Source organism: Pyxicephalus adspersus, chromosome 11 (assembly GCF_032062135.1).
Source record: "Pyxicephalus adspersus chromosome 11, UCB_Pads_2.0, whole genome shotgun sequence".
Taxonomy (NCBI): Eukaryota; Metazoa; Chordata; class Amphibia; order Anura; family Pyxicephalidae; genus Pyxicephalus; species Pyxicephalus adspersus.
Window position 1 is genome coordinate 11,438,156 of NC_092868.1, and position 23,325 is coordinate 11,461,480.

The 23,325-nt window shown below is 39.3% G+C and overlaps 1 protein-coding gene across 1 annotated transcript in view; it reads left to right on the forward strand.

Moving 5' to 3' along the window:
- Nucleotides 1–23,325, forward strand: part of LOC140341241 (uncharacterized) — a 33,696-nt gene that overhangs the window by 6,065 nt on the left and 4,306 nt on the right. The window contains exons 4-10 of the mRNA XM_072426803.1: nt 57–245; nt 2,552–2,806; nt 5,484–5,621; nt 6,951–7,027; nt 17,206–17,593; nt 19,530–19,784; nt 22,280–22,531. Of these exons, the coding sequence (XP_072282904.1) occupies nt 57–245; nt 2,552–2,806; nt 5,484–5,621; nt 6,951–7,027; nt 17,206–17,593; nt 19,530–19,784; nt 22,280–22,531 (1,554 nt within the window). The remainder of the gene's footprint in view (nt 1–56; nt 246–2,551; nt 2,807–5,483; nt 5,622–6,950; nt 7,028–17,205; nt 17,594–19,529; nt 19,785–22,279; nt 22,532–23,325) is intronic.

Here is a 23,325-nt window from a genome sequence, read left to right on the forward strand (position 1 = left end):
GGTTTGGTAGTAGAAGGCAGTTATGACAATGGTGTTTATAAGGGATGGGCTAGAAGGTCCGAGCTCCCCGAGTCATGCAGAGAGGACAATATGGAGCAGGGTCCCCTCTGAAGCCACACTGTCTTCAGATAACACGGCTCTCTCTTTCTCCAGAATTACCCGTATGAATTCAGGAAACTATCAGTGTATAACTGAGAACCCAGTCAGTAGTATGACCAGTGATCCCTACACATTGACCGTTGCTTGTAAGTAACTAAGACAACTTTTTGTTTTGGTGTATATCATAAGCAGCAATTATAGGTTAGCTTGTTTAAGATTTACCTATGGATGCATAAAAGTCATCTAGTTATGAAGACTTCACTTACAAAAATATATTAATAATTTAGAATGAGACAAAAGACAATAGAAATGGTAAAAGATGTAAGGGATAAAACATAACAGGAGAGACTGTGGATATTTATTATGTACAGTCTTGAAGAAAAAAGGGAAAGGTGAGTGGGGTGTGTTATAAATAAAGCCTTTTATTACAGAAGATAAGAAGATGGTTCAGAAAGGCAATATTTTTAAAAATAAAAAAATAAAATACAACATTAACAAAATAATGCTATAGGCAGGCACTTTGTGCTAGAGCGTGTGATATATGGGTTATGGGTTTTTTATGGGTTTGTTAAAGAAGGGGGTCATTCAACATTTGCTGTAGAGCTCAGTGATTTCTGTACAAAGGCTGTAAAAAGTTACATACATCTAAGGTAAAGTGGAATTTTAGTGACAGTAAATTTTCTAACTATTGAGCTTTAATTTAGTGTATGTATAGGCAAATCTTTCTTTTTGATCATCTAGTTTGTGATGGGGTATTTATTGTTAGAACCCCTGACAAACTATGTTTCTGTTAGTGGCTTCATTTTCAGAACTTTTTCTTTTACTCTCTTTTTATGAGGAAGTAAGTAAACAACTAGACAGTGGAATGTTGATATAGTAAACTTGGACTTTGCTAAATTGTTTGACACTGTACCCCCCAGTTAATATGCAAGTTAGAGTCAATAGGTTTAGAAAAGTCAATCTGTAAATGGATAGAGATCTGGCTTAAAGACTGTATCAAAGAGTTGTAATTATTGAGTAATTAATTGAGTAGGAATGGTCTAAGGTTAATAGTGGTGTACCCCAGGGTTCAGTGTTGGGACATTTACTGTTTATAAGCAGACCTAGATGAACTGTTTGATTGGGCAGCCAAGGGACAAATGACATTTATTATAGATAAACGTAAAGTTTTGCACTTTTGGGCTAACAACATGCAAGCTTCATACTGTCTAGTGGGAATAGATTTGGGGAAGTCAGAAATGGAAAAGGATCTGGGGGTTCTGGTAGACCATAGATTAAATAACATGCAATGCCACGCTGCAATATCAAAAGCTAGCAAAATACTTCCTTGTATCAAAAGAGGAATAGACTGAAGAGATTGAGACATAGGCCTGTCCCTGTACAAAGCATTGGTCAGACCACATCTGGAATATGCAGTGCAGTTTTGGGCAAAGGGATATTTTGGAATTGGAGAGAGTGCAGAGAAGGGTAACTAAACTAATAAAAGGAATGGAGGAGCTCAGCTATGAGGAGAGATTAGCTGAACTGAATCTATTCTCCCTTCAGAAGAGAAGTTTAAGAGGGGATATGATCACCCTGTATAAATATATAAATGGTCCATATAGAGAACTCTTTTCCCAACTATTCACTTCATTACAAAGAACAAGAGGGCACCCTTTGCGTCTAGAGGAAAAGAAGTTTAGGTTCCGGATAAGGAAAGGATTCTTCACTATAGAGTCTGTGAAAATGTGAAATCTATACCCTCAGGAAGTAGTTTCAGCAACTACTATAGATTGCTTTAAGAAAAAGCTGGATGAATTTCTAGAAGCACAGATTTTAACTGGGTATTAAAGCTTTAAAGTAAAGATAGCAGAGACTGTTCATCCGTGGAACATCCGATTGCCTCATGGAATCAGGAAGGAATTTTTTTCCCCTGCTGAAACATATTTTACTAGGTTTTTTTGCCTTCCTCTGGACAAACTATGTCCATAGGGTTTTATATCTGAGCTATGTTTATTTCACCAGTAGTTTTAGTAAAAAAGAAGTTGACCAATGAACTACAGATGACAGGTCAGGAAATCTATACCTGTAGACAATTGTATGGAGATGGCTTCTTTCATGTTTCATGGACACTAAGATAAGAAAATATGAAGATAAGAAAATATGCATCTTACTGTCCCCAAAAGAAAAAAAAATTAAAAATAGGCAATGTCCAATTTCTTAGCTCTGGTAGTGTTCCAATAATGGAATCCCAGATTCTAGAGGAAGATCTTCTTATGTGAGTTTTAGGATACTGAATAGTCAACAGATGTCTAATTCGGCCAATATCTGACAAATGTCTAAAAATTATGGTTAAATGTTAAAGTTACAATTCTGATACCTGTAACATTCATGGGTATTAAGTCAAGTAATCAAATTATTATTATAATCTTTGTGTAGTCTGCCATCTGTTTCCATTTTCCTTCCTATACAGATATGGTTGGTAAACCTACAATCACGGCTTCAACATCAAACCCTAGGGAAAATGATGCAGTTACCCTGACCTGCAACTCATTCAGTGCAGAGAGGACAATATGGAGCAATGTCTCTTCTGGAGCTAGCTTGTCTTCAGATAACAGGACTCTCTCCTTCTCCAGAATTACCCGTATGAACTCAGGAAACTATCAGTGTACAATTGAGAACTCAGTCAGTAGTATGACCAGTGATCCCTACACATTGACCGTTGCTTGTAAGTAATGAGGACAACTTTTTGTTTTGGTGTAAATTATAAGGGAATGGTTCCAATTTTGTGTTTTCCAGTGTTTGGTTAGCTTGTTTTAGATTTAACTATGTATGCCTAAAAGTCATTTCAGGTTTGCTGGATCACCCAGGTTCACTGATGAAAGTTTATCCTGTCCAGCCTTTGAGAATGTTAATAAATCCGACCCAATGAGACATGTCATACAAAAACTAAAATTGGTGGTACTTAGAAGTGGATAGACAAAGCTGTCCACAAATCTCCAATTCTAGAGATGTCCCAATGGTACATTAATGCTGGTATTTGGTTAAGAAGTTAAGAATAGTTCACAACCTTGAGAGAGAGCATGTGTTTCAGCAAGGGTTAAGGAAAATTGCTGTACTTGGTCCTTGTTTCCCTAAAGCTTCGATTGGAATTGTGGTGTGTGTCTGGAACGTAGAGGTGGGATTGATATGTACACCTTAGGACAGTAAGAAGTTTTACCAGTTATAACATTTTTTATAGGGATTCTAGGGAAGGTGGTAATCCAACATTTTGCTATGGGGTCAAGGCTTTACCCCTGAAGCCTGTACAATTTCAGAGACATCTGAGTTAAGTTTGGACTTTCATGTCAGTAAAGGAAAATAATGCTTAGTAAGATTTTGGCTGTATAAAAGTATAATAAGCTTGTTACAGATCACATACTCAACCCATGTGTTGCAGAAAACAAAGCAGCCATTGTACCCACTGTATACAAGGAAATTTTCAATGGTAATTCAATTTATTTACTTTCATCTTGGCTGAAGTTCCACTTACAATGTACCTTCTTTGCTACTAATATAATTACTTTCGCCACTGCTATACTGACACCAGTGACTTTGTTTTCTATTGCAGATGGCCCAGAAAATGTAAGAATAAAAAGCCAGATTCTTGAACATTCTGTCATTTTATTAACATGTTCTGCTGATTCTGTTCCACCGCCCAGCTACCAGTGGCTTAATGGAACATATTTAACTGCCCAGATAAATACATTCCATATCAATGCAGCAAAGCTGGAGACTGAGTGGAATTTCACATGTTTGGTCAGGAACCCAATAACCCAACAATCTGCCAGTGCTTTCTTTTTTGTGAATGCAGACAGTGGTAAGTTCAAAAATGTTTCCAAAGCACAGAGAAAGAGAAAAATCACACCCAAACCCAGCTGTTGTACAACGCTTAAGAAATGTTTATTTCTACAATTAGAAGATTTGTAAGCATATAACAAATCTCTACTCTTCACTTCATCAGACGACCAAAGCTGTCCATTTGCTGGTGTTGAAAAACAACAATTTCCCACAACCCACCTTATATTGTCCAATCTCAGTTTAGGAAAAGATGTTTAGAAGAGTTTCACTATCATACCAGAGTAATCTGCTATTATTCCAGTTAAAGAGAAGTTGACCAACAAACTACAGAAGGCTTTTCACAGCAATTTAACATTATGTACCATAAAAGGTTATAAAATTCTGGGACTCATCTTTAAGCAATTGTATAGAGATGGCTTCTTTCATGTTTCTTGCCAACCAGTTGTGCCAAATATGCGCCTTACTGTCCCCAAAAGACTGACCTTTTTCCCTTAACTGTAGGAAGAATGCCAAGTACTTTACTAGGTTTGGAATCTTGTATATTCAAGATCTATGGTAGGATAAATTGTCCCTTTATCGGCTTCACCTAAATATAATACAGAAGCATTTAAAAGCAACATCCCTTTAACGGCAATTTCAAAAAACTTGTACTGTATGCATTGCTGTAATAAAATAAAGCCAATAAAAATTACATTTTGTAATTTGCATGGATTTCCTGGATCACAAAAAAATTATAATAAAGATAATTGTAATCAGGTTCAATATGGTGTCAATAGGTTAATAGGTATCAATAAATTGTATTCAAAATTCAGGGAATTCAGAATTTAAAATGTTTGAACCAATTCCACAAAAGAGAATCAAACTGCTAGGAATTCAAAAACCAAATTCTAGGAATTCTACTTGCTAGAACATTTTTTTAATATTCTCTATAAATTTAAGCCACATAACAACCAACATTAAAAAAACATTATTGACAAACCAGATATCACTATAAATAAACTTATGTAAACAAAACATGGAAAAAAGGAAGTAAGCATTGGTAACAACCACTGCCTGCCAACTGTACAGTCATAGAATTCTGGCAACATGAGTTCCAACACAAAGGACACTATTTATAAAATGGGAAATCAGACATTCTCTCAAACATTCCCACATATGAATTTTCCAGGTCCATGTGTTTTAACAACAGTAATTATTTCCCACAAGGGAATGTTTGAGGGAATGGCAAATTCCCTGTTTTATAACTACAGCTTAATGTTCTTGGCAGATATTTAAATAATGAACAAAAGAAACCCTTCATCCCAAAAAAATCAAACACTCCGAAGATCTGTTAATGGAGTGTACTCAAGAGGCATGGTAAAGGTGGTATATAAAATTAGAATATATATAAATAAATTATATTGGTATTTACAGGAACATGTTGACCATTGTTTTGAAGACTTGGATATGATTAAACTCTAATCATTTTACTCAATAAGCATAATTTACATTTATATACCAAAATAAAATAGTGATTTGTTGTTTTAACTTGTTATTTACATCAACCTGTCCTATTTATCCCACAGCTTCAAATCTGTCTCAGACTATGTGCCCCTCTGGGAGTGGACTTGGCATTGGGCAAACTGCTGCTATAGTCATTGGAACAGTTGGTGGATTATTGATCCTTGAAGTCATTGTCTACCTTATTATAAGGACAAAAAGGAGTATGTGGTTCTTGTTTACCATTACCATCCATCATAATGTATCATGTAAACCATATGTCTGAAAAGTTCAGTGTTGCCCATAGCAAAGGCACTAAGCTGGTCTTAAAACAGAACCCTAAGGAAGCCGTTACAACTCTGAATTGTGTGTACTTTGTAAGAAACTCTGCTTGCTGCAGTCAGGCAAACATAAAAAAGTAGTTTTTATTGCAATACTCACCTTCAATGCAACATTACTACTACAGTAATTCTTCCTAGTCCTCTTTAGCCTTCTTTTTCTGAGCCCAGGTTATAATGGGTCAACCCCTGGAGAGACATTATAACAGCAGCATTGGCCAGAGTGCTACAGGGCCCATGTAATGACATTTTAGCATTATTTGTTGGAAGAGCACAAAACCACCTTATGACATGTAGTCTTTATAAAAATGTAAGAGGAATTGGTCCTTTTATATGAAAGTCTTTTACTTTTGCAACAAGTTTAAAAATAAAGCAAAGTAAAAAAGTAACTAAAATGATGGTGCTAGGGAGAAGATGGTTGAAATTAATAAGAGTTTATGGGAGTTAACCAAATCTTAATAAGAGGTTAAAATAAAATACTACCTATTATAGGAAAATATAAAACTTTTTCCACATAAATACCAATTAGAATTCCAACACACTGGGCCTGATTTAATAAAGCTCCCCAAGATTGGAGAATATAGACTATCATGGGAGTACCTGGGTGATCAAGGAAACCTAGAATGGATCTGAATTACGATTGAAGTATTTACTAAGAAACAGGAAACGATTTTTTAAAAATGTATTCCAGTTTTGCACTATCACCCCCATGATAGTCTCTCTTCTCTTGCCTTGGGGAGCTTTATTAAATCAGAACCATTGCAAGAATGTATTTATGATGCCTACTCCCATTGCCAATAGGTTTCAGCAACTGTTCCCCTTGTATTGCCAAGTTAAATTTTTCTCTTTTGTCCCTTTTCTACTATTGTAACAAAAACGTGTAAAAAATACGTATTTTTAAATGAATCAAATGATAAATATATTATATTCTATATATTATTTGCTAGGGTATTTCTTTCAGATCAAAACAGATTAGGGTTTTACCTATTCTGCTTGTACAGTAAACACTGGATAACAACATTTGTTTCCCTTTGATTATCACTTTATTTGAAGAAGGTTGACTTTGTTGACTTTGGTTGACTTTGTAAAAATCCAGTAACAACTAGTTTTGTATTTCTGGTTTTTGTATTGTGTACCTGTTTATTTCAGACCATATCATAGTGAATGAAAATTGGATGTTCCACATTAATATCTAGATTGTATTTTTTCTTTTAGAAACCCCAAGTTTGGTTTGTGAAAATAAATATGTTGCTGAACAACACAACTATGAAGTAACATTGCCAAAAGTTAAGGTAAAAGATGTCTTCTTGTTCTTCATGCATTTATTTCTTTAATTACATTTTATATATATTTAAAGTGTTAGTCAACTTGAAAAAGACTATCAAGTTCAACCTAGGGGAATAAATATACTCCAGATAAAACTGTATATAAAAGGTAAATCCAAAGGAAGGCAATAAAACCCTTTATAAACAGGTCAATTTACTCCTTGTCCCATGAGGCATTCTGGTGTAATTTGTTTAAACATTTGGTACCCAGTTATTTTCTGTACTTCTAGAAAAGCATTCTGCTTTTTCCTAAAGCAATTTATAGTAGTTGCTGAAACCTATTCCACATTTTTCACAGACCTTAAAGTGATGAATCCCTTCCTTATTTAGAGCTTAAACTTCTTTTCCTCCAGAAACAAAAATACCCTCTTGTTCTTTGTAATGATTTCGAAGTGAATAATGGGGAAGAGAGTTCTCTATATAGACCATTTATATAATTTATACATTTTGATCATATCCCACCTTAAACATCTCTTCTCAAGGGAGAATAGATTCAGTTCAGCTAATCTCTCCTCATAGCTGAGCTCCTCCATTCCTTTTATTAGTTTAGTTGCCCTTCCATGATGAGATGGCCGACAGGCAGCATGAGACCTTATCCAGGACTGAGGGAGACAGGTCAGGGGTGGACAGATAAATTTGGGTGTCATCAGCATACAGGTGGTACTTTAAGCCAAAGGAGGATATGAGACTACCGAATATTTATAATTAGAGATGAGCAAATCGAAGCTGATGAAGTGGAATTCGATCCGAATTTCAGGAAAAATTAGATTTGCAACGAGTCCGAATTTCTCCGCGATTTGTGGTAATGAATCACAATTTTTCCTAAAATGGCGGCTACATGTGTGAGGACATGGGGCAAGGAACTCTGGGAAGGCGGCTGCATGCATTGCCATGCATGCAGCCAATCAGCAGCCAGACAGCCCTATAAATAGCCTCAGCCATCTTGGATGAAGACATTTTACAGCATTCTGATTGCAGGAAGAGACGTGTACAGGTGCTAGGGAGAGTGATAGCAAAATCCTCATTATGAGAAAAAAACTTAAAAAATAATTTATAAGTGCAGGGAAAGGATAGGGAGGAATTTTTTTACAGTATTTTAGTGCAGGGAGAGACGTCAGAAGGCGCTAGAGACAGTGCTAGAAAAGCGATTTACAAGTGCAGGAAAAGATTATTTGGGGATCCAAATATCCAATATACAGCTCTGTCATTCCAGCAATTTAAATATCCAGAAAACTATATACGCAGTTCACTGTTGCAGTTGTTTGTGGTGAAAGCATTTAGTGGCCTATTTCAGTACAAAAAAATATATATATATACGCACTTCACTGTTGCAGTTTTTTGTGGTGAAAGTGTTTAGTGACGTATTTGAGTACAAAAAGAAAATAATATACGCAGTTCACTGTTGCAGTTATTTGTGGTGAAAGCGTTTATTTCAGTACAAAAAGAAAAATATATTCTCAGTTCACTTCTGCAGTTATATGTGTTAAGCGTTTAGTGACGTATTTGACTATCAGAAGGAGGCTACAGAGTGGCATGATGACAGAGTCTAGAGGTGGTGGTGGCGGCAGCAGCATCAGGCGGGGCCACAGAGTGGTAAGGTGACATAGTGTGGAGATGGCAGCAGCAGCATCAGTAGGATACCACAGAGTGGCAAGGTGACATAGTGTGGATATGGCAGCATCAGCAGCAGCATCAGGAGACCACAGAGTGGCAAGGTGACATAGTCTGGAGATGGCAGCAGCAGCATCAGGAGACCACAGAGTGGCAAGGTGACATAGTATGGCAATGGCAGCAGCAGCATCAGGAGGCCACAAAGTAACCCGGTGACAGAGTGGGGTGGTGAATAGCAATACCAGTACCCGCTGACAAAAGTGGACGGAAGAAGGAGCACTTGGCATCTGATGTGTGGTATCAGGCCGGTGGCAGCATCAGAGTAGTAGTTGAGGCAGGTAGCCAGAAGAAACTGGTCTCTTTTGTCAAGATTTGGGTCTGGTGGCATGGATCATCTAATCAGATGCAGCAGGCATTGGTGGGTGGAAATCCTGGCTGATCCATGCATGATTCATCTTGACAAAGGTCAGTCTCTCCCCTTTTTGGGTGGACAGGCCAGTTCTTTTTGTGGTAACTATGGCCCCCACCGCACTAAACACCCGCTCCGATTCCACACTACTGGCCGGCTAGGACAGCTTTTCCAGGAAAAACACGACCAGTTGCAGTCACAAATCCAGTTTGGCTGCCCAGTAGTCCAGTGGATCTTTAATGACGGCTGGCAGGGTGCACTCCAAGTATACCACCACCTGCTGGTTCAGGTTCTGCTCCGGTTTAGCAGCTGGTGAGTAGTTTCTTCACTATGCGGGTGAAGAAAACTGCTCAACAGCGACTTTAGACTTAGGCTTATGCTGATGGAGCTGGTACTGCTCCTGCCACCCCACACCTTCCCAGCAGCCATGGCAGTGGAATGTGAGTGCAGAGGGCCCCCCTATTCAGACCTGCGAGAGGATGGATGATGGCGCAGATAGAAAGCAGCCTTCTGACTACATAGAATGTCTATGTAGTAGTTCAGTTTGTCCTCCCTCTCAGTGGGTGTAAAAAAGGCCCCCATTTTGGACCGGTAGCGAGAGTCCAACATATGGAGGATGGAATTCCAACGTGTGGATACGTCGCATATCAGCCTATGTTGGGAGATGCCATTCAGCCGCTGCAGCTTAAGGAGGGTGTGCTTTGCAATGTACGAGTAACTGAAGTGTATGCAAAGTTTCCTGGCCATTTTTATGATGTCTTGTAGATGGGTGGAAGACTTCAGGAACCGCTTGACAACCAGATTGAAGAAGTGTGCCATGCAGGGCACATGGCTTAGCCTTCCTTGACTGAGCGCCGACACCATGTTCTTCCTGTTGTCAGTCACCATGGTCCCGATTTTGAGTTGTTGCAGAGAATGCCAGGATTCGATTTCTTGCTGAATCACACGGAGCAGTTCCTCCCCTGTGTGAATCCGTTCACCCAGACAAACCAGGTGCAGAACAGCGTGACACCGCCATGCACTGCACATGTGCTATGCTGGAGGGGCAATATGAATTGTCCCTGAGGTGGAGGCTGAGGACACAGTAGAGGACGAGGAGGCAGAGGCGGACATTGTCGAAGGACCAGCGGCGTGAGAACGTGGAGGTGAAAGTGGTGTCTCCTGGCCAAGTTGCTGGTGTGGATGTGCAGGAACCACATTTACCCAATGGGCCTTAAAGGACATGTATTGTCCCTGACCGTAGTTACAGCTCCACACGTCGACGCTGCCATGGACTTTGGCAGACACCGACAGGCTCAAGGACTGGCCCATCTTCTGTTCTACATATTTGTGCAGGGTTGGTACTGCCTTTTTCTCAAGGAAATGACGGCTTTGGACTTTCCACCTTGGCTTAGCACAAGCCATCAGTTCTCTGAAAGGTGCAGAGTCCACCACTTGGAAAGGGAGGGACTGCAGCACCAGCAACTTGGACAGGAGCACATTCAGATTCTTCACCGTTGGATGAGTGCACGCATACTGTTGTCTCTTGGCAATCGCTTCGGTGATCGATTGCTGATGGAATGACTGGATGAGGAGTAGGAGGAGGAGGAGAAGGAGTATCTGGACCAGCAGATAATGGAAATGACATACAGCTTCCTTCGGCTGAGTTGGTGGACCCTTGACTGCCTGAAAGCCGGTGCATGCCGGTGCATGCAGGTGCATGCAGGTTGGACCACCACATCGGAGCCACGACTCATGACTCTGTCATTGTGCCACTCTGTGGTCTCCGCCTGATGCTGCTGCTGCCGCCGCCACCTCTGGGCCCTATCATTGTGCCACTCTGTAACCTCCTGATGCTGCCGCCACCTCCATCATTGTGCCACTATGTGGTCTCATCCTGATACTCGTATACTTCACTAACCACACTACTTTAACCACAAATAACTGCAACAGTGAAGTGCGTATATATTTTTCATTTTGTACTCAAATATGTCACTAAACGCTTTCACCACATATAACTGCAGAAGTGAACTGAGAAATTATTTTTCGTTTTGTACTGAAATAGGCCACTAAACGCTTTTACCACAAATAACTGCAACTCCCAGGCCACTTTATGGTGATGCTGCATATGTTGACGCAGGGCTGTGGTGCCAACATTGGCACCCTGGCCACATTTCACCTTCTGTCCAACAAAAAACTGTCACACCGCCGAGTAGGCGATTTTTCCCCCAACACTCTGCACTGACTGACTGCTACTGCCGCTGCCTCTGTGAACCCCTGCCCCACTACTTCCCGGGCAGGTAGGCTAATGTGAAGCAGGTGATCTACCCCGGGCACGTTTGGCTCCCGACCTCCCACTGCTGCCACGCTGCTGACTCCCAGCCATGCCACCACCTTGCTGGTTCAGCCGCTGCCTCATGGGCAAGCTGCCTTCCTCTTCTCCTGATGATGATAAAGCCCCTTCTTCACCCGGCTACCAAGTACGATTGGCTTCATCATCATCGAGTAGTGTATGCACGTCACTGATGTCCTCCTCAATGGTCTCTGGGTCAGGAGGCTGACTGCTCGCAACACCACCTCCCCTCAAAACCGCCGCTCTCCTCATCACTACTTGCCCGCCTAGCGGAGGAAGCAGCGGATAACTCCTCCAGATCTTGGCTGGGCAGTAGATGCTGACTGTCCTCTACTAGCTCATCCTCGCTGTATAGTGGAGCTGAGCCCACAGCATACAATACCTTTGTGGCTGAGGGAACAGCAAAGGACAGAGGCAGGTTGAAGAGAGGTGAGGGCATAGGGCCTGTACCCGGGCCGTGCAACTAAGGGTTGTGTCTGACGAACCCACCGACTATTGGCTGGGGATGTCTGATGTCACTTGGGATGAAGTGGATGACCTTTGTGAACCAATCAAGAACCGCTGGGTTGCTGGTCAAGACACAACCACTAGATGACACCGGGAGATCAGGCCTCTCGCTGCGACTCCTGCTGACACGCCCCCTTTACTCTGCTGCGACCTCTGCCTGCGCCAGAAACATTTAGGCCTTTGCCACTCCTCTGTGTCATTGAGCCACTCTGTATCCTCCTGATGCTGCTGCTACCTCCAGGCTCTTTCATTCTGTGGTCTCCCCCTGATGCTGCTGCTGCCGCTGCCAGCTCTAGGCTCTGTCATTGTCCCACTCTGTAGCCTCCTGATGCTGCCGCCACCTCCAGACTCTGTCATTGTGCCACTATGTGGTCTCCGCCTGATACTCAAATATATCACTAACTGCAGAAGTTAACTGAGAATATATTTTTGTACTGAAATAGGCCACTAAACGCTTTTACCACAAATAACTGCAACAGTGAACTGTGTATATATTTTTCTTTTTGTACTCAAATAGGTCATTAAACGCTTTTACCACAAATAACTGCAGAAGTTAACTGAGAATATATATTTTTTTGTACTGAAATAGGCCACTAAATGCTTTCACCACAAATAACTGCAACAGTGAACTGCGTATATATTTTTCTTTTTGTACTGAAATAGGCCACTAAACACTTTCACCACATATAACTGCAACGGTGAACTGTGTTTATATTTTTCTTTTTGTACTCAAATACGTCACTAAACACTTTCACCACATATAACTGCAGAAGTGAACTGAGAATATATTTTTCTTTTTGTAAAGAAATAGGCCACTAAACGCTTTCACCACAAATAACTGCAACAGTGAAGTGCATGACGCTGTGACGCTGCATATGTTGACGCAGGGCCGTGGGGACAACATTGGCACCCTGGCCACGCTTCACCTTCTGCCCACATATTATACATATGGCCATGTTAACCTCCTCCTAATGCTGCCACCACCTCCAGACTTTCTCATTGGGCCACTCTGTGGTCTCCTCATGCTGCTTCCACCTCACCACTATGTGATTGTGCCACTCTGTGGACTTCTCAAGCTGTTCTCCCACCCTCCCCACTCCATGACTCCCTTCTTTTGATCTGTCAGAAGGAAGGAAAAATGAGACACACAACGGATCCTGTCTGTGTAGCAGCTATAAGGCCTGTATAGTCCCATCAGAATTGGCTTATGATTTGGTAGCCAAAAGCAGGAGTTGGTACAAAACACAGAAGACATGCAAACATTCCATTCACGTATCATCTCTGTTTTGGATCCACTCCTGTTTTTTTTGGCATTAGCAATACTGATGGATTATTGAGCAAATGCTGACCTTGTGAAGGTATATGTTCCACAGACAGGATCCGTTTTTTGTGGGTTATTGTTCTGACGGATCAGAGGAAGGGCAAAATAATCAGTGGACTCAACACAAGCTTACTGCTGACACCCTCTCCACTCTGTCGGGGGGGCTCTATTGTATAAGCGGTTAATAGAACAGGTTCTATAGACATCTATGTGGAAACAGCTGACGAGGGTGTAAAAGGAGCGTGCTTCTTCTTGATGCTAACATTATATTCAAGTCAAATAAATGAAACATAGACTTGTAACATAGATAATAACTGTGGTCATTCCGATTCACAATTTAATGGAAATAATGAGCTCCTATCCATACAGAGGCTCCCTATTTCTAGGAGTTGCATTAAAAGGTGTGAGTGAAGCGTCTCTTAACCCGACGTATTTTGCCAAATGACTTCCTCAGGAAATTCATAGAGGAAAAGTATACGGTAACCTTGATAGAAAGGTACATTATAAAGGATACCTCTTAGGTGAAGATGTTTAGTGTATTCACACAATTGTCTGATGGGCAATGTTGCGGGAAGTATCTAGCAAATAGTATGTAGTAGTCAGTGTCTTGACTGGCAGGAGACAGACCAAAATATTTAAAACAGATGAATGATAGACTCCCAAGACTCTGGCTTGCATTTATGGCTGTAACTCATAATTACATATCATATGTAGAGCCTGTCTTACTCAACCCGTTTCACAGCTATTAATGTTGTCTTTTCAAGAGGTACCACCTACTGGGATGGCAGAGCACACAGAACACACAGAAGCGGGTTATCGCTAAATAACTTGCAATGGGAACACCAACTGAAATAATGGGCAACCAGTTTGTGTCTCAAGATGGCAGGTCAGGACTCAAAAGTCCAAAATTACAGTTGGCTGCGCGACACACTGTTGCTCAAGTGGGAAAACTGGTTCAAGAATACAGGGGGAGACTAGAATCTTTGTCTAAGGGAAAGAACAACTAAAAAACCTTTACACAATAGTGACACATTCATGCTGTGTTGTAGAATACAATTGCAAAACCTTTGGGAGTCTAAGAAGCAAAGCATGCAAACAACAGGAGCTTTTTCCAGAGGGGTTAGATGTACAGAGTACAGAGAAAAAAATAATTTTGTATTGAAAATAATGAGGACAATTTTTAATAAATTTAATGTTAGAAACATAGAGCCTGTCATTGCTGACCACCTTCTGAATACTCCAGTTTCCTGACAGCAATGTCCAGTCCTGACTGTCCCATTTTCTTCAAACTGCATGAATATTGCATGAATAATGTAGATTTAAAAAACACATATCCACCAACTTCAACCAGGTAATGCAGTGTAAAGCTGAACTTACTGCTTATAAAGCGTGGTTCAGTTTGCTTTTATGTATTTTATTAATATTCATAATATTTATTTATTTATTTTTAGCTAAGTTTCTCCTTTCTCAATATTAGTTCCCCTTCCTTCAAGTTACTCATCATCCTTTTTTTGTACACTTCTGCCCACAACTGGACTGCATAATAAAATCAAGGGCTTTTTTTTATAACATTACTTAGGGTAAGAAAGGACATTGTATAAGGAATTTACCTTTCCAGTGAGCCCGCGGCGTCCCTGGGGATCACAGCCAGCAAGGGAGACGCTTCTGCAGCAGGCGTGTCCCTCCCTGTAGGGGGGATCCCCAGCATCCCTTTGAACGTGAACGGAGAAAGTCTTGTTCCCAGCACTCCTGCGCATGTGCAAAGTAGGGCACGTCCCAGGGGTGCTGTGGGAAGAGGTGCGTGTGCCACCACGTGTGCCCCTTGTACCCCCCACTCGGCTGCCTCGCCACAGGGCGGGACACAGTTAGTTTAAATCCCCTGCAATTCAGTCTTCCTCCAATCAAATGGCGCCAGGTGGCGCAAGGTCATTGGGCACCCTGGCTATTTAAGGGGAACCTGTCCTGGACACCATTGCCCGCTAAAAGCCTCTGTACAGTGTGCTTGGGTACATTCTCTGTCTTGGTTCATATTAACCTGTTGTGTTATTACTAATAACAACCCAGTCTGATACCCGATTCTGCCTGAACTCCGCCTGCCCTGAACTTGGATTGGTTATGACTACTCTTGCCTGCTGCCTGTCCTGACCTCAGATTGTTCCTGACCTGCCTTTGCCTTATCCTTCTGTACCACGCTTACCGGACTGATCATCTGTGAATAACCTTTGCCTTGTTTTATGATGACAATAAAGCTTGATAAAAGGATTCTTGGAGTTGGCTGTGGTTTGTGTGCCCGGGCACATTACACATCGCCAATGGATTCTAGGACATCTAGTAGCATCTGAACATGTGTAATAACAAACAAGAAAATAAGAGTATAAATCATTGTATAAATCATTGTATCTGCTCCCTTTACACTCTTATTAAAAAGAAAAATTTGGTTTAAGGTCAACCTTTAAAAATTCAAACCAGTCCCTTTTCCAGATTTGGATCCTGAGTGGCCAGGAAGGGCTTCCCTCAACAATAGAGGGTCCCATAGCCGAGGTTCAGAGCCTCACAACCTGTTCTCCAAATGCCCCTCAACTATGAGACCTCACAGTGTTAAAAAATAGTATCGTGGACAAAAGAATACATGCTGACCCCTTTTTCTGGACACCCTGACTCCATGTTTGAAAAGGGTAATAAAATGTGGGATTCTACACTCTCTATTGCTCGAAGCCCCCTAAAATATTCAACTACAGCTGCTATGTGTAAACACCAGAGTAATATCAAACCATAAAACAATGTACACAGCGCTCTATATATGCTTCTGTGCTTGTTTTATTAGCCTAGTACAACAAAATTCAATATGTATTTTGTGCATTAAGAAATATCATTTTTTAAATGATACATTTTGCATTTGAACATTATAAAGTTTGTGCACAGTTTTAATTATTGTGGTATGGGGAATAGGGCACTTAGCATAGGGGCAGTTTATCATTTAGATAGATAGTACCAATGAAATCAGAAAATACTGTAATTTATTGAAGGTTACAGACCAACAGTCCTAATGCCCCTAGATATTTTTAGGGACAATAATTACAGAGTTTGCAATCTACATAGATTTTATTAGTGTTGGGATCGGTTATAAGCAGAGTAAGCATTGACTGTGCAGTATTGCATTACTTCCCCTTCTTCTCCTACCATATACTGGGCTGTACAGTACACTGAAACACACAAAGAGTCAGACAGAGAGAAGAGAAAACACGTACTACCTGAGATTTTCAGATATAAGGAATTCTGGGTTTTAAACAAAGGTATTTACTAAACTGAAAGTGACACCGAGGACTGCCAGGGAAAAGGAGCTTTCAGGATTAGCATGAAGAAAAACTCCATTGTTTGACTTCTATGTTTGAGTTTGTGAACTAAAGAAAATGATCACCAAGACACATTCCTATTGCTTCTATTTTATTGTATCAGGTAAGAAAAGTAACTGACGTGCAAGTAAAATATACCCACAAGATTTTGTATCAGAAATGTGTGTGTGTTTGTTGTGCGTTTATGTGAACCTATAGTGAATCTGTTATAAGAGAAATGTAGTTATTGCCCTTGTTGAATGCCATTCAGAACATTAGTTGTCCCATTAAAAATGTGTAGGTTTAACTATCACAAACTAGGTTTATAAACTTATGTGTTTAAATGTTAATTGCAGTGTTGAACCGGAGAAATAACAGGAAGCAGTAACTGTAGAGAAGAGTGGTGCAATTGGGGTTGCAATACTGCTTGTTGTGTCTGAGAATTTGGGGGAAGTGGTACAAAGCTGGAAACCATAAGACTTAAGGAGTCTCCTATATAGAGGTCCAGAAGCAGATGTCTCCTCTCTTCCAGCCTCGCTAATATTACATTACAATAAATGAACCATGTTTTTACATTGATTTACATTTAAAGCTTTTGGCGACTTGAATTAATTTATTATTGTTTCACTTTTTATCATAAATTTTTTTTTATTTTTACTTTCTCTTGCAGTTCTCCTCAGCATGTGGATGGATGTGGCCAGTGGAATGATGAGTATTCAGCTGACCCCTCAGAATCCAATTATCGGGGGATCTGTCACTCTGAGTGTTATTGGGATTACTGGGAGGATTCAGACATTCTCTTGGTTTAAAGGATCAACAGACGGTAATAATCAATTCCTTGCATATTTCCCTGGCCAGAATCCCCCACTTACTCCAGGACCTCTGTACCACAACAGACTGGAAGCTTTCCCCGATGGATCGCTACGAATCTCCAAACTTAACAGATCAGATGAGGGAAGTTACACAGTGAGGATACAAGCAGATAAACAAAGTGAGATCTCTGTAGATTTAAAGATCTATGGTGAGTATTCTATCATTAAATTACCAGACAAATAAACCCTAACTGTAATTGCTTTGCATTGTTCTATTTTAAAGTATTGATATCTCATTCCATTATCTGTATTCCTAACATTGTTCCCTATTTAGGAAATGTAAAGTATTGAATATTGGTATATTAGTTATACAATATATGCAAATACATGCAAATAAACATCTTCCTAAACCTGTAATAACTTAAAACCAGCACAACACAGAAAACGACTTACATTTTAGCAACATTTCTGACACTGAAGGAGAACCAAAACTCCTAAACATTTTCAGCTTGGTCCTAGGGATAATATGAGTCTGGGGTTATACTGATCTGTCCAAGTTTTAATTTTGTTTTTCCCTCCTAAACAGTCAAAAAAATGCTCTGATCCCTCCCCCGGTGTTCCCTATCGCCACAGCAATGAAGAGCCTGCAGGGGTTCATGGGAGATTGACATCAGTCAAGGAGGGCAAAAAAAGCACTATACCAGCTGACCAATCAGAGCAGTGGGATTGGTTTTGCCCTGTCATGTGATGATGTCACTCTCCAGCATCACCTCTGTCTGCTTATTGCAGATGCAGGGGACTCGTCAGCATAGCTCATCAGGAAGTCTTCACACCTGAATGGAAGTATTGGGGTCACTGAGCTCTATGGATGGGTGTGACAACACAGATTAGGGCTCCACAGATGAGAGTGACAACGCCAATTTTAGGGTGACATCATGCTTCACAGATATGGGTGAAAACACCTTTTAAAATGACAACGCTGATTGGGGTGATAATATGCTGCACAGAGGAGGGTGACAACATTATTACGGTGCCAACAGGCCCCACAGATGGGGGTGACAACGCAATTTGGCAGGACAACACAGATTTTGGTGACAACAGGCTGTGTAGTTGAGGGTAACAATGTGGAATAGGGTGACAACAGGCTCCAGGGATAGGTTAGAAAATGTGGATGAAGGTGACAACTCTAATTATGTGACAAAGGGCTCTACAGATAAGGGTGGCAAGGCAAATTATAGTAAAAAAGAGAATAGGTGACATCCCAAAGATGTGGGTGACAATGTGAATTAGGGTGACAACTGGTTCCACAGATAGGGGTGACAAAACAAATTAGAGTGACAACGCAGATTTGGGTTGGAAATGGGAAAAAAAAACCCGAAATAAGAAACTAATGCAGCCATCTCATCTAAAGGTGCAATGACAAAGACACAGCATTTCTGTCAAGACCAACAGGTCTTTTGTGTACTATACTTAGGTTGAAAGGGGAAAATGTTTATTTTTCTTTTCTTATAAAAATGTTTTTGCAAACTTTAAGATGTCATGGTTCCTGCTAATGATACAGCACGACTGTTTGGTTACAATGTTTGTATTTCTATGCGGTTGGTCGTTAAGCCACAAGCTTGAAGATATGTATTGTTAGAATCTAACCTTGTTGTATGTTCTTTTTTGAACTGTATGTTATGGCCACTTTATTTTATTTTCTCTGTATGTACCTTGATATCTTTTAATAAAAATAATTAAAAAAAAAGAAAGGGGAAAATGAAAGCAGCCACCACATTAAATTATTATTATTAATATTAGCCAGTATTTATATAGCGCCCACATATTACACAGCACTTGTCCATAGTCATATCACCAGCTGTCCCTCAAAGGGGCTTACAATAGTCATATATCATTATCACAGTCTAAGGCTTATTTATTGATATTTTTTGGGGGGAAAGAGCATTAAGCCAAAAAATGACTAGTAAGCAATATATCACTTCTTGATTTAAAGTTTAAATGTGATTTATTGAATATTTCTAGAAACGTAAAAATGAAACTTGTTATTATGATTTTGGAATTAGAAGGATGTTTCTAGAAATCTTTTTTTATAAACAATTTGAGTTTTGGGTACTCTAATAATTGACTATCTTTCTACATCTACAGAACTGGTTGTTAAACCTTACATCACAGCTTCTACCTCACTTCCCAAAGAAAACGATACAGTAATCCTCACCTGTACCTCTACTAATGCGGAGAGGATAGAATGGAGCAGGGTACCCATTGGTGCCACCCGGTCTCCAGATAATAAGACTGTCACCTTTTCCAGGATTAACCGTTTGGACTCAGGAGATTATAGTTGTACGGCTATTAACCCTGTTGATGAGAAGAAAAGTGATCTCATCAAAATAACAGTAGCATGTAAGTCTATATTTCTCTACTTTATGATATTATTTATTTTTTTAGATTAATTTAAAACTTTGTAAAGTTAATGATGTCTGTCATTTCTAGACATTGTTTGCCACTTCAGGCTAAATATAGATAGGTTCTGTGGTACAGTTACCGTTGATGAAATGCTCCATGTATTGTCTCACCACTGGTCACCCATAGATAGTGAATAGGGGTAGTAGTTAGTGATTTGGTATTGCCCACTTCCACTGTCTTTGGGATCACAAGGGCCATTTGGACAGGTGGGTTGCTGGCAAGTTGTCAACCCCTGGGAACTAACAAAGAATATATTCTATTTGAACTTAACCTCTTGTAGTTTAAAGTATAAAAAAATTAAAACCACTGTTTACATTTCATTGTCTTTTTCCCTCTTGGAAGATTTTCCTTCAGACCTTAACCTCCTGGGCGTTACACTGATGTCTAGATTTCTTTACCAAAAGCAGTACACTGTTTTTCATGAAATTTTTTTTTTTTAATTGTAGACCTGTAACTTACAGAAATATGTCCGAGCAGGGTTCTCGTAGATATCATGAATATAAAAAATGTTTGAAATACACAATCATGTAAAAAAAAAAAATTACTTTTTAAATAAAATTAAATAAAAGACACAAAAATCAGCTTAAACAAGATAACATAAATAAATGAAAAATACTGAAAATGCAATAATTCGGTATACTTTATAGTAATTTAGTTTTCTAAAACACCTGCCTAGTGTCCAACAGTCCAACGTCACATACCTATAGACAAAACCACATAAACATATTTTGTATTTTTTTTTATTGGATTGGATACAGGACTTTGTATTGAACCCAATACAAAATGTTTGAATTTCCTGCTTCGACCCCCATCGACGGGCGCATGCACGGACATCATCAGGAATCACCGAGGGATGCATACGCGAATTCCGGGTATTCTAATTCTTTCCAAACTTCTGTACTTCCATGCAAAAAGTGTTAATTTTTTTGCATGCAAATTTATTTTAGATTGTAGGCTATAAATCACCGAATTACTGAATAATTACTTATAATTCACCGAATTACCGCATAACTCACCGAAATATGTCCAAAATTTTATAAATTTAATAATATTTTATATTAATAATAAAAAAAATCTTTAAAAAAAGTTAAAAAAAAAATTGTGTATAATGTAATGTATATGTACAGTAGCTTATATAATATATATATAATACAATTATATATATATTATATAAGGATTTCTTTGTATTGGACTCAATACAGCTTTTTTGTATTGAGTTCAATGCAAAGCGATTTGAATTTCCCGCCCCGCCTCCTGCCCGCACCGACTCGGTGACAGAAGACAGAAGACGTGTCCGGAGGAGCTGCGGGGAGAAGATGAGTATTTTTTACGGATCATCACAGCAGGGACCAGGTAAGTGATGATTTTTAAACAGTGAGAAAAGTTCGGGTTTATCAATTAATTGCAAAATTTTTAAACCCGAACCAAGGTCGGGTTTAGCGGTCGGGTGGTTAAAGGCCTTGCTGCTCCAGACACCCATATGTAGACAAAGTAAAGCTAAATACCAGGGGCAAATACAATGGGGGGGATTTTTACCTATACACTTTGTTTCTTTGAAGCCAACCCCAAGTTCAGGGACAAATGTATTAAAAGAGAAAAAGAAGACAAGACAAGAGGGGTTTGTTGGAAAAAAACTCAAAAGTTGTTGTGTACATATTAACATGGTATTACTTCATAACAAAAATTCATGAGGCAACATAAAGAACATTATGATGTCTCATGGATTTGTTATGAAGTACCGGTAATACCATGTCAATACTTACAAAACAACTTTTGAGTAAAAATTGTTTTAACGTTTTTTGCCAACAAACTTCTTTTTCTATTTTAATATATTTGTGCACAATAAGAAGGGTAAATTAAAGAGCAGTCTTATTCATTTAGAAGGTAAAATATTGCCCCTAAGTTAGATTAGAGTTGGGTAAGAGTGTGCTGCTAGGGCTAACCCAACTTAAGGCATGCAGTAAACTGCTCTGTAAGCACAAGCACATTCACCAATGTAACCATGGGCTTACCCTTCCATCTAATAACCACCGCAGCTAATGTGCAGTGGATCTGTGGCAATAGGCACCTTGGTGGACCATGCACCAGAAGAAAGTGTATATTTCTTATACTTGGTGCTCCGTGGTGTACCACCACACCTAAAACCATTTTACAGTTCTATTCAAAGTGCATCTGCTGTCAATAAAAAGTCCTGAAATATGAGATGCCTAAGATTGGTGGTAATTCTTTTGACCGTATGCATTACTACCCCAGATTACATTTAGCGATAAAGAATTCCAACTTTCTATTGCTTTATGAACATTAGAAAGCCTTTGTTTAAAAATAGGTGCTTCTAATATTCCAGAGATTCAGTGTTCTTCTTCAACTTGTTTCAAACATTTTTCAGTGCTTTAATCCTGATATTCTGACATTGCTATGTTCTGTTATTTCAGATGGCCCAGAAAATGTGAAAATAAAAGCACTGTCACTTACAGATTCTTTAATTTCATTAGAATGTTCTGCTGATTCTGTCCCAGAAGCCTCTTTCTATTGGACACTGAATGGGACAGATATAAATATCAAACAGAATTTATTCCAAGTAGATCGAAAGAAGGCTGAGAATGAAGGGACTTACACATGTGTGGCCAAAAACTCAGTAACACAGCTTACTGCTACTGAATCTAAATATGTGGATATAACTATTGGTAAGTGGATTACCATGTCCTCCAAATTACTATGATCTACTTTCAACTCCTTGTTGTGTCTCAAATCAGAAAGTAAAAAAAAAAATCTTTTGTAATGGTAAAAAAAGAAAGGTACTTTGGTGATGATCACAGAAATCCTTAATAGTCCTTCTTGCTAAAACAGTAAAATCATATATTTGTTTTCCAGAGGGATGACCTTCATGAAGTTAGGTTAGTATCACTTATACAATATTACTTAGTATTAGGTTCTTTTAGGGGGTCTCCACATGGATCATCAGAGATGAAACAGTAGATCCTAATTAAGAAACTTTATTGTTGCAACATAGAAAATCAAATGCTTAGCAGTTAAAGCAAAGAAATTTTAACGAAAACCAGGAAAATCAATGTTTATAGGCTTACAGAATCACTCCTGTATAGGAGGGTTTAAGCTGTTATCTAATTGTCATTAACCAGATTGTCCAATAACGTATACTCGGAATTCCATATAAGCATAAACCTTTACAAGCAGTTAATGGGGTGGATAAACCAGAAATGACTGTCCACCATCTTGGATTCTTGTACAAACTGGTATTAACCACAAGGGTCCCTTATCAGCCTTCAAGGCCATTAAGTGCTTTTTTTCCAGGGTCATCTCGCTCTTGTTTCTGTTGCTGGTGCTGCTCTCTGAAAACAATCAAACAAAGCAGTAACTATTCTTCATAGAAGCAGAATATATTTAATCTATATATATATATATATATATATATATATATATATATATATACCTCATATCATTTTCTCTCATTAGTAAGTTT